Raw genomic sequence first — 12,988 nt, 5'->3', positions numbered from 1 at the left:
TTGAAGAAAAATGCGATATGCGATAACTTATTAAATAATGCGATATTCGATATGCGATACGATAATGCTTAAAGTGTGTCAAACTTCAATTATCTTATTTAACTATATAACCTACATACGTGTTTCACATTCTTTATGTTGCTAGAAAACATCCCTACAGCTTCTGAAAGTGAACATCAGTGTTTTACTGTAGCGTTAGAAGTGTTATTTTAACATCAGTGTAAACCACGGGGTTTAGGGGTTCAGGAAAGCCTACATTAGGATTATTTAGTTTCTGTTGTTAAATAAACCTATGTAAAAATAAAACACTGCTTAGTTTTCACTGTATGAATTAAATATATACTGATTCTTATTAAAGCTACTAAAGTTATTTAGACAAGAGCAGTGAGTGATTTTCTCTTTGTATGTTGTTCATGACCCCAGTTATTGCAAGCCGTTGCGATATGCATATCGCGATATATACATTTGCGATAGTTCGATAATTTCGATATATTGTGCAGCCCTAGATCTGAGTGTGACTAGGATTGTTTAGCACAGCTTGTTAGTGCCGTTATCGTCATAGTTAGGTTCAGGGATTCAAACTAATTCCCCGTACTTAGGCATCTTTGACTGGCTTATGTAGATTTTATGCATATGTATATTTAATTAGTGGTGCTTGCTCATGTAGAGCTTAGGTTTAGTGAAGTCAGTGATGCTTTATTGGAAAAGTTAGCATTGTAACCTAAGTGTAAGACTATGGTAAGTTTGATTTGGCTGTGTAACATTGTTTTATTACAGTATAAACCTGCTTTAGTGCCGTATAACACCTTTTAGTTTCATGAAAGGCTCGTGAAAGATGGATGTATATGCGGCTGTATCTTCGCCGAATGAGATTTGACAGTTCATAGTGTGATTGATTCTGTTTTCACCAGCACTGAGAAGGAGAAGGAGGCGTGAATGTGTTTTAGATATTCAGCTACAGCATCCTTCATTAAACATTCTCTAATACAGGATCTCTGAAAGAGAGACAAGGAAAGAGAAAATCCGATCTGAGTCACAGTCACAAAAATATAGAAACATGCAATGATTGAGTGAATCTGACAAAGGCTTATTAATATGTTTTAAGAAACAGTTTTATATTTTGCATACATGTATATACTGTATGTGCTTTTGCATTTCACATTATTTTCATGACATTTAGCTTAAGCACAATTTTAATTTCCATAATGCGTACAAATCTCTTTCTCAATACTATAATGGGAAATATATTATGTAAATGGAAAGTATTTATGAGAGTTTTATAGTATTGTCATCTAATTTATGCTGATTTAAATAAAACATCACGGTGTAATTGAGAATACTGAGAATGGAATAAAAGATTAATTTTGCCAAAAGAATGCAGGAAAAGATCAGTGTTTTTCCTTTGCTATATATATGTGTGTGTGTGTGTGTGTGTGGAATACAATTATTTTTTTTGTCCTTATGCAAAATATATAAAATAAAAACTATCCATCCCTTTATCCATCCATCCATCCCTGTATCCATCCATCCATCCCTGTTTTTGTCAGATTTACCACATACATCATGCAGTCAGATCAGAATGAAACTGAAAAGAATAAGAAAGAGGTACAGATCTAGTGACGAAACGGCTCTAAGCTTCTTCTTTTTTTCTCCACTGATTGTCAGTGCCTTCCAAGAATCTGAGACGGGGCTCTTTCTCTCTCTCACTCTCACACACAGACGCTCTAGAGAGGGAGAGGGAGAGGGAGGGCGGGCTGCAGTGAGTAACACTGAGAGAGAGAGCCTGTGTGTTTTCAGAGCGCAGTTGGTCAGCTGTAGTACTAGCAGCAGTGGAGTATGTCTGAGTGTGTGTACGTGTGTTTGTGGTGACTGCCGAATTACCACAGCAGCCCCTCAGCCTCGTCCTCCTCGGGGTGAGGCCGTCCTACGCCCGCCCTCATGATGAAGCAAGAAGGGATTCTGGGCCGCCGCCGGTTCTCCACCTGTGGAGGAACCATCTCAGGCCGCCCGCCCCATCCAGACGGACGCAAACTCATTCGCAACGCCTCGTTTGGGGGGTACAACGAGCTTTCTGTCTGCTTGCCAGGTGGGTCTCATCATCATCCTGGTGTGAATCAGGAAACTTTTACATGTTTTATTTCTCTGGCAGGCAGTTTCGATCACGTTCCTCTGCATTAGTGCCAGGATTGGTTACAGTGTGAACCATGAGTGTAGCCAAAGTCTATTAAGTTTTACAGTTTTGGCAACTTGCTGTCGACTGAATGTGTGCGTTTGACTCTTGACTGCCCTCCAATTTAAAGTGCATATTAACTGACAGCACGTTAGCATGTGTTACTCATTGCATCGCTATCCTTCAAGTGTGTGACGCACCATGTCTCTTTCAGCCTTCAATAACACCTCCAGCTACATTTTTCAGTAGTCAATACTATATATCGACATTGCAACGATTTGGGTCCCATTGAACGTCTTTACTCTTATTTTAATCATTAAAGAAGAATTTATCCTAACTATGAACTCAACAATATGCCAAACAAATATTTCACTGGTTTTGTTTGATATTTTGTTGAGTACATAAGGATAAATTATTATTTACTCGTGTTAAACAATAATAAAGTGGAGCCTAAATTGAATTTATATAATTTTTGTTAATTAATTGTACTGATTTAAGTCTCACGATTAAGTAATATACATTTGATTTAGTAATGGTTCGGTTCATTTCCAGTTTCAGTGAAGTACTTGTCCGACCGATTTGAGACTTGCCTTTATTTTTATTATTTTACTACTGCATTCTGTCTACATTGACTGAAGATTAATGTCCAAGAACTAAATCGTTCAGTTTCAGTGTTTTTTTTCTCTTTATTATTAAAATAAGCCAAGCTGGTTCTGAATAAGAGCCAGTTCTCAGTTCCCAGCCGTAGTTCTCAGAAACCTCATTTGATGGTTTGCATTAGGGTTGCATAAATAAGGACTGTTTTTTCTTTGTCATCTACTCAAGGTCAGTAAATCGAGCTGTTCAGCAGAACGCAGATGTTTCTGCGGCAGCTATTGAGTAGCTTCAGCTCTCATAGTGAATTTGACTGTCAGTGTGGCCTCCGCTCCATTTATCCATCATGATTATGACTTTAAGTAGAGAGGGATGCATTAAAAGCTCTTATTTACGCGCACAGGCCGCTCGCTGTGCTCTGGATGCTGGCAGATGCTAGTCTTCATTTAGCATGCTTCAGAGATGGTGTTTTTATTTTAATACTCACATTTGTACGCTTACCCGGCATTTCCATTATTGTTATCCTTTTTTTAGCGTTTTAATGGAGTCCATTGAGCAGAGATTAGCTAATGGACCCAGAGTGTATTGCATTTGCACAAATCTTGTCTGCGCGTCACGTTCACCTGTGTGAAAATAGCAGAGTTCGCTTAAAGGGTAATGGCTTTGATTTAATACTGAATCACTCAAATCCGGATTGATGGATCATTATAGTGGATAAAGATGCAGAGCTCAGCAGTGGCTGCCCACTTTTTTTCACGAGTATTTTTTGTATATTAATTTTCTCCATAAGCATAACTAAACTGGCCGGCTCAGAAATGAATCACATTTCTTTCAATGTAAAATGTATTTGCAGAATGAAAGAACTTCTCATCCCGTAAGGATTTATGATCAAACATTGGCATTTTTGGGGTTTTTTATTGTGTTAATAAAATCTGCACACAAAAAATATAAAATTCATGCATTTGAATTGCATGTAAAATTGCACAGTTTAAGCTAACAAGCTAATAAACCTAAAGTGAAAAGTGTCCTTGGTGATCAGCTGACAAGGAAAGTTGTTTATGAGGTGGAGCAAGTGATTATATGTTAATGAAAGGTTACTTTTCATTTTTTTTTAATTCAAGTTTACTATCAGTAACGTTATCCTAGCCTACATAACCCTTGAACTCATAACAAACACAATTTTAACGAAGGTGAATTCAGTTGAAAACATGAGAGCGCTTGCTTTTGTCTTTAAAGGTTTTTGCTTTATCACCTAAAATCATTTTGAATAGTATTTTTTACTTCCGGAACAAGTTGAGCTTCATTATCCCACAGATCAATGTTTCACCGCTCCGCTCCGAACGAGAGGATCATCTGCACTTTACTGTATGAGGTGGCAGATTAGCACAGATGTGTGATTATTAATAGATGGCGTGCACAAAAACACAGGTGCGTTTCCCCGTCTTGGCACCTGTGTGCTGACCGGATGACTCGCAATAACACTCCATTTGTCATTATGCTGTGTAAGTTGCGTTATGCTTTTTTAAAATGATGTATGGCACGTTGCTCGTATTAAGTGTTATACGGAATAGTTTGTCTCTGTTTCTAGACGATGCTCTCTGCCCTTCAGACGGACTGAGCCTCCGTTCGGCCGATCGGGGTGGAATTACACCCGCCGCTGCTGGTTTGCCGTAGTCAAGGACGCCGCAGGAGTGTGGAAATATCAGACACGTCTCTGTCTCACAGCAGAGAGACACAAACACACAAGTAGACCATTAATGCACAATGCTTATTAGGGTCATAAATGCCCTTTTACATCAAAGTCTTGATTTTGTTTGTGGGCTCTGCTAGAACAAGTTTTCAGGCTTGCATGTTCAAAAACATGCACATTTTACATTGTTGCAGACATAGATATGTATATATATATGTAGAAACCACATTCACTTTGATGCATCCGCCATCTTGGAACGATCAGATGTCATCACTCACAGTAAATATCAATGAATTTTTCAAGATGCCACAACATCGAACAGTTTGGTTGTAAAAACCGCCAAGATTTAAAGCGGCCAATAGAAACAGCCGCTAATGAGGCATCTGTGTGTGTATATATCTATGGTTGCTAGGGGTGTAACAATATATCGTGTCACAATGTATCGCAATACAAAAATGCAACAATATGTATCGTGAATAGTGACAATATGTATCGTGAATAGTTCACCCAAAATAAAAATTACTATGTGAGAAAAAATTTAAGTTTTCAGAGTTAGGGTTAGTTTAGTGTCAGTTTAGTGTCAGTACTACATTAAAATATTATATATAATGTTGAATATAATGTAGAATAATGCAATAGGGGAATATCTGTGTAAAAAAAGTGGCCTACATTATTTTAAATATATCTAGTCAGTGACAGAGAAACATATTCGTCTAAAATAATTCTGTATTTTCAGCTTCAGAATCATGAATATTGTTATTCTGGTGTCTCTATTGTCCTGTGCTTTGGGTTTCAGCACCAAGCCCAAGAATATTAATTTATACACACAATGTAATATCAAATTTATTAGTTTAATAAACAATACATTTTTTGTTAACCTTTTATCATATGTCTTGGAGTATCGCAATAATATCGTATCGTGAGTTCAGTATTGTGATATGTATCGAATCGTGACATGAGGGTATCGTTACACCCCTTGGTTGCAGCTCCTCGTTCCCAGTCTGTCAGTAACGCTCTGTTTAGTTCCTGTCTCTATGAAGCCCCTCCTTCCGGAAAGCGCAATGTGCTCTGATTGGTCGGCTGGAGCAGTGTGTTGTGATTGGTCAAGCGCTTTGAGCGTGTTTTGGAAATGTCTCGTGAGTTTCAACACACTACTACTAACTAACTAACCCAGGCCCCGCCCCTTTATTCTCGAATGCCTTGGGCGGGAATTATTTAAATGAGGAATATTGTGACGTGTTCGTTCCCGGAAGAAAACTCAAGCTCAGGCTTCATGTTGGGGTTAATTTTGTGTACATTACTCAAATAAAAGAGTTGTTTAGCCGACAGCACTGGCTGTTTTCACTGCAGTGTTATTGTGCAGTTGTTTTGCCTGTACTCTCTGCATGTGACTGTAGGCACGCGTGTTGAATGTTTAATAAGCAGGTGAGCCTGCAGTGCTTTCTGACATGAATCTATCAGTGGTTTTTTGTCCACGCTAATATTTATTTTTAAATGTATTTTCTATGTATATCCAGTCCCAGCTAGCTCCATCTCTCTCTCTCTGGCTCAGGTCTGGCTAATGATCAGAGCTGTCTGTGAGCTCCTGCTTTATGTGTGTATTATTACTCACACGGCGTCATGGCTTATTAAACAAAGACACACACAGATGTCGTCTCTACCTCCTTGTGGAGTGAGCTGTCATCTTCCTCAGTGGTAAATGTCTGTGTTATCCCAGACATTATTTACAGATGAACTCGACTCACTCTGGGAATGTTAAAATGCGTTCTGCAATCCCAGTTTAATTTGCAGAGAAAACTGTAAGACATAAAAGATTAATGTAAAACATATAAAGGTTGGAGTGTGTGTGTGTGTTTGTATTAGGGATGTTCCCAAAGCCTTTATCCGAATTCGAAAAGGCACGAAACAAAGCCCCTAAAAGGACATGGTTAGGCTTAATACATCTTGATACATGGTAATATTTTCGTTGGCAAATTCGAGCAAGAACAGACAATATTGTGTCTAAAATATAACACAATATTAACTGTTTATTGAACTGTTGAATGAAATCAATATCACATTTGCACTCATGCTTTTCAGGACATAAACTAACTAGACTTAACTAGCCTATATCATATGATTTAAATAAACGACTAAAACTCATACAGGGCATTTTTTGCCCTGATATCTTATATTTTTATGGGCATTTTAACTGCATTCTATAATATATATATACGTCATAATATTGAGCTGTCAATGTTTTTGTTATCAAAAATATTACAATAATGATTCAATATAATTATACTGCAACAAAACATTTGAATGTTTTAGGAATATCATTATTGCTTTCATTTTTATTAAATATTGATAATGCAAGTTGTTAGGGGGTTGTTTGTGTCAACGGAGAAATAAAACGGTTCTGCATGTCTGTTATAACAGCACTTAATAATCTGTTTGGTTGTTGAAAACAATTTTGTTTGCTCTCTTAGACTCCCATTCTTTCTGCATTTAAATGCAATGTACATTTTATCTAAACTGATATAGCACACATGCATTTTAAGGTCACTTATTGCTTATTGTTGATGTTTTTAAGGACAGACTTGAGGTTATAGACTAGATATCAGAGAGAGAGAGAGAGAGAGTGCGTGTGTGTGTGTGTATGCATCACATGTTGTATTCAATACTTAATTTCCCAGCTGTCCCATCAGCATATTGAGCACAAGAGGAACTATTACATCTGATCTGAGAGCTGCTCGTCCTTAGACCTCCATTATTCACAGTGTTACTTCTGCCCACTTTTATCAATAGGATAGCAGTGAGAAGACAGGAAAAGATGGCATGGGAACAGGATCAGGAAAGTGACGTCAGTTCCAGTCAGATTGTGAAGTAAATATGAGCCTGTTAAATGAAAAGCGTGGTTAATGCAGATTTATGCGACAGCAGAATAGGTAACTAATATGCTAACAGACGAGTTATGCTGATGCTCTCTTGAGGACAAGTGGGTTTTTCTGCGTATGATTAACATGTTTAAGAGCTCTTGGAGTGCAGTGTTTTCTGAGATGAGCACAATGCTTGGCCCAGCAATCGACAATAGAGACAAAAGACCCATTTAACCTGATCGATGGGTCGTCATTTACATCCATCGCGGTTCGATTGGTCCAAAAACATCAAGGAGTGCATCTTTGCTCACTGTTCATTTGGATACAGATGCTGGAACTGCTTGAAAATTGTCCAGTTCTGTCAGTAAAATGCACAAGTTTCCTTTATTAAAGCATCTTATGTGACTCTTATAGCATGAAAGAGTGTCTGCTGTTGTGCCTTTGTGATTAAACTGGGCTGAAATATAATAAGTTTTTAGTTATAATGAATCGTATAATTAGTTTTCAGCAGTTGTTGCTTTGAGATAATCTAAATGATGAAGTTGATCAAATTAACTATTTAGCAGATACACTAAAAAAGGGGCCAATTTTCTCTCAGAAATTGCTAACATTTCACAAATAAATGTCAAGTGGCATGTTGAATTGACTGTAATGGTATTTTCTTGTGAAACGCACTCCAATTTTGTTTTATTTACAACTTCAAAAAGTTGTTTTTATGTTATATCAATGTTTTAGTGTGTATACGCAGTTAAAATGTTATAGTCTTTGTCTTCAGGGGAAAAGTTGTCATCCTTAGAAATTCTTTGGCCACGCTACAATTCAAATAACTTATTAATAGTTAGTTAGGCAGTTGTTAAGTTTGGACATTGGAGAGGATTAAGGGATGTAGAATATGATCATGCAGAATAAGGCATTTAATATGTGCTTTATAAGTACTAATAAACAGCCAATATAATATGGATGCTAATAAGCAACTAGTTCATAGTGAGAATTGGACCCTAAACCAAAGTGTTACCACTTTTTTTAAGTGCTCTCTTGTCTGAGATTGACTTTAAATAATAATTAATAGCTCTTTAAAATGTTTGTGCCAACCCGGTCTTACTGTCAATAGAAAATGTCAGCATTGGACAGAAAACTGTTTATTAAGCTTTTCTATAAGGTCTTCAGTCATAACTTGAATTAACTTGCCAACTTTTGTTTTATTACACTCCCAGCCAACAGTCAAGACAATGATTCTGTCAAGTAGAGATGTTATTTAAATTGACAGTTGTGCTATTCATGCCTAAGAAACTAACTAGTCTTGACAGAGTGACATTGACAGATCGTCCTCGGCCTTATCTAATGAAACTGTTTTCGTTTTTTACTTATGAAGAAGTGTTATTCTTTTTTCAAGGCCTTAGATATAGGACACGTCCACCAACATCAAAACACACCAAAGTTATTATCGTTAACTAAAACTAAAATCATAAAAATACATTTTTGATATATATATATATATATATATGATTTATTTTGCGACATAATATTTATAGATTAAACATGATGATTCCTGCTACACCTTTTATTTTCAGGTGATGTTTAGGAGCCGTTTGTGTCGTTCAGAGATCAGATGAGGTAGCATGTGTGCAATCTGTCAAAGCAAATGTGTGTGTTCAGGTAATTCCTTACATTGTGGGGACAAAATGGATAGTAATACCAGGAATCTTTAATCTTATGGGGACATTTTTTGGTCCCCATGAGGAAAACAGCTTATAAATCATACTAAATGTTTTTTGAAAATGTAAAAATGCAGAAAGTTTTCTGTGATGGGGTTTAGTGGTACATTTAGGGTTATAAATATCGTTATGTCTATGTAAAGACCCCATAAAACGTGTGTTTGTGTCTGTGTGTGTTCCTCCAGCTGTTGTGAATCTCTGACTCACGGCATTCAGGGGTGTTGATACAGCCGTCACCGAGATATTTTCCCTGGGTCGTGGGACTGAAATAATCTCATATTTTGCTCTAATGGAAAGATGTAGCCTCTAAGTGCAGGTCTGGGATCAGATTTTATACCTTGGTGAACATTTAACATTGACCAATGCAGGTTTTTCGACCAGTGTTGATGAGAAATGTCTCTTTTTACAAAAGTATAAACTGCACTTGTTGTTTATTAGCAACACGTAACCTATCTCAAGTTAATCATTAGACTTAAGGTTGTATCAAGAATAGTGAAATATCACTGGTGTTGCTACCATGTGAATCCTACATGCATATACATATTATCTTATTATAAATTATTATAATTGTAAATTATTGTTATATAAAACTTTTTTTTTGTATTGTATAACATGACTTGTGATATATTTGGTGATACATTTTACACAGGTTAAGGAAAGAAAGGGGAAAAAAACAAGAACAAACACAAAACAGTGCAAAGAGGTTCCAAAGCCTTTCAGTATTTTATATTTTTATTTGATATATATTTTTATATGTCCAGTAATCTAATTGGCTAAATATCAGCCTAGCTGGTCGAATCGAATTACAACGTCTTGTTTTTTGCAGGTTTTGAACGTGGCAAAGAAGAAATCCTGCCTCTGAAAGAAGACTCCTCACACTCCATATCCAAGAGCAAGGTAAACTCACACTCAGACAGGCTCTTGTTTATTCTCCCTTCCCATGATCCTCTGAGGACTGGAATCGGATCATTGTGGGTCGGCTGGTCCTCTAGCAATCTTCAGCCCTTGTTTATTAATTATACATAGTGAAGAGCATCTCAGAGGTGACGGGGGGGTGCAATGATTAGCAGCGCATCAGAAATAACCCTCGAGAAGATGCTGTTAACATCCAACACTCGGTAATATGATCAAATTGCTTCAGAGCCATGCCGGTTTTCGTAAGGTTTTGTAGACATAGGCGTGCCGCCACATCCAGACAGACCGTTAATACAAGCACTCGCAATCCCTAATAAATCCCAAGTCACACATCCCGTCAAACACGAGAGCCGGATTGCAGAAGAGCGTGAGAGCAACGTGAGGAATTAGCTGATATCTTTCAAACCCTTTCAAGGCATATTTAATCACTGTTCACGTAAAGATATTTCTCCTAATCGGCTGTGAAAGGCTTCGGTATGAAATTAAAATATAGATCTTTACCCGAAACCAGGGTCCGTTGAAGTTTTGACCCACCTGGCAGGTGATCGGAGTAAATGTTCAGACTTGAAGTGCTTCTTACTATTCATGAAACTGTATTTTGCATTATTTCTTTTAAAAAATACACTACTTTTTTTTTTTAGCTGTTTTTCCTTTGTATTTTTCCAAGAAACATTAAACATTTATATTATATTGTATTAATTATATTATATGTGTGTAGCAGTGTTATTTTAGTATCATGGAGATACTTTTATAATTTTTGTATATTTTTATAGTGCTGCACCCATGCGATCTTATTCTTAAAGGGACTATGTGTAGCTTTTTAGGTATTTTATTATCTAAAATCAATATTTTTATTAATAAATATGCCCTCAATGATGTACAAATACCTATGCCAATGATCAGACTAATCCTCGTAAACGAAGAATTTATTATCTTTATATACATGGGACGGGTAGGTCCACGGAGGCTTCCATGTAGTTCCGCCATCTTGAAAAACTATAATAGCAGAGAGGGACAAAAAGTACTAGGCCAACGCGTTTCCACAACGCGTTTTGTTCAGAACCAGCGTCACGTGACTGAAGCCAGCAGAAGCGGAGGAGCAGAGCAGTGAGAGGCGCTTGTCACTAGTTTAAAAGGCTGCACTGTACGGTTATTTATACACCGTTCATTCATACATATGCTGAGTCACAGGATGAGTCCTCGTCGTCGAAAAAGTCCAAAATAGACCGTAAAAGGAATCGTGACCGGAGATTACAAAAACAAGGGTTAATGTCGGGATAGCTAATGCAGGAGAAAGCTTTCAGAAGAGACGCTGAAGTTGCCTGCTTTCTTCTCGACAGGTAAGTCAATGTTACGGTCTTAATTACAAGCTTTCTTTTCATTACTTGGTTGTGTACTTTATTATATAGACAGAAGAACATTTATAGTAAAAGTTAAACAGGCTCTTTGATGAATAGCAGCTATTGAGTAAAGTAACATTAGAGAAGGCTCTGATGATGATGATCTAACAATGCACGTAGCCTACTTCAAAAAATATAACGAGTAAAGAAGGCTTTATTACTACCTTAGTTAATGTTTTTCACAGTCAGTAATTCATACTGTAACATTCTTTTTTCGTTGTTTCAAGTTTCAGTTTGTTTTAAATAACAAACCTGTTCACTCGAAGAAAAACTCAAAGTGCTATTATAAGACATCCTGTCATAGTTTTTTGGTACATAACGGCAACCGTAGATGCAACGCGCATTTGAAAAAGTGAGGCGCTGGAGAGCATTATTCGTTTGAATGCAAAATACAATTTCACCACTAGATGGGAGAAATTCCTACTTACAGTCCCTTTAAATGACAACGATTCACCTTATGAAGTTAACTTGATGCTTCAAATAAAGATTGTATCAATTACATCTTTACACCAGTAGGTGGCGACAAGCGACTGTTAAAAAATCAGTTTGTCATTAAATCATTCATTTAATAGATTCGTTCAAAAGCACAGATTCATTCAGTCTTTATGAGTGAGTCATTGCATCGCGTTGCATCTACGGGTTAGGGTTAGGGTTAGGGTTAGCTAACCCTAACCCTAACCCTAACCCTAGCCGTTATGTACCAAAAAGCTATGACAGGATGTCTTATAATAGCACTTTGAGTTGTTCTTCGGGTGAACAGGTTTGTTATTTAAAACAAACTGGAACTTGAAACAACTAAAAAAAGAATGCTACAGTATGAATTACTGACAGTAACATTAACTGTGGTAATTAGTAGTATTAATAATGTTATTTGTATAATGTATTATTTTTCTTTTTAATATTTATAACTTTTTTATTTCTTATTAATGAATTTTCTCCCGAATTTTATTTATTTATTTAATTAATTTACATGTTTATAAATTTATTATTTAAATTTTTATACATTTTCCAACAAGCCATATTTTTAAGCTCTATACTAAACATATACATTCTTCTCTATGTTTTCTGTATAATATTTAGACACATTCTGCTCTTGGACATGCCTTCTTTACTCGTTATATTTTTTGAAGTATGTGCATTGTTAGATATCATCATCATCATCAGCGGCAGCGCCTTCTCTAATGTTACTTTACTCAATAGCTGCTATTCATCAAAGAGCCTGTTTAACTTTTAACTATAAATGTTCTACTGTCTGTATAATAAAGCACACAACCAAGCAATGAAAAAAAAAAAGCTTGTAATTAAGACCGTAACATTGACATTAACAAGGCAACTTCAGCGTCTCTTCTGAAAGCTTTCTCCTGCATTAGCTATCCCGACATTAACCCTTGTTTTTGTAATCTCCGGTGACGTTTCCTTTTACGGTCTATTTTGGACTTTTTCGACGACGAGGACTCATCCTGTGACTCAGCATATGTATGAATGAACGGTGTATAAATAACCGTACAGTGCAGCCTTTTAAACTAGTGACAAGCGCCTCTCACTGCTCTGCTCCTCCGCTTCTGCTGGCTTCAGTCACGTGACGCTGGTTCTGAACGAAACGCGTTGTGGAAACGCGTTGGCCTAGTACTTTTTGTCCCTCTCTG

General features: G+C 36.8%; 1 protein-coding gene across 8 annotated transcripts in view; it reads left to right on the top strand.

The window, feature by feature from the left end:
* The window catches only part of osbpl8 (oxysterol binding protein-like 8), a 70,074-nt gene that overhangs the window by 42,155 nt on the left and 14,931 nt on the right, over window positions 1-12,988 (top strand). For 5 of the 8 annotated variants that reach the window (XM_084111168.1, XM_084111166.1, XM_084111165.1 and 2 more), the window contains one exon: window positions 9,854-9,924. In XM_084111168.1, coding sequence (XP_083967294.1) covers window positions 9,854-9,924 — 71 coding nt within the window. Of the gene's footprint in view, window positions 1-1,665; window positions 2,087-9,853; window positions 9,925-12,988 lie in introns of those variants that run through there. The other 3 variants (XM_084111170.1, XM_084111171.1, XM_084111167.1) reach the window with 3 other exon arrangements.

Source organism: Abramis brama, assembly GCF_963993115.1.
Source record: "Abramis brama genome assembly, chromosome: 4".
Classification (NCBI taxonomy): Eukaryota; Metazoa; Chordata; class Actinopteri; order Cypriniformes; family Leuciscidae; genus Abramis; species Abramis brama.
The sequence above is the reverse complement of the archived record's forward strand: the minus strand, read 5'-3'. Positions and strand labels throughout refer to the sequence as shown.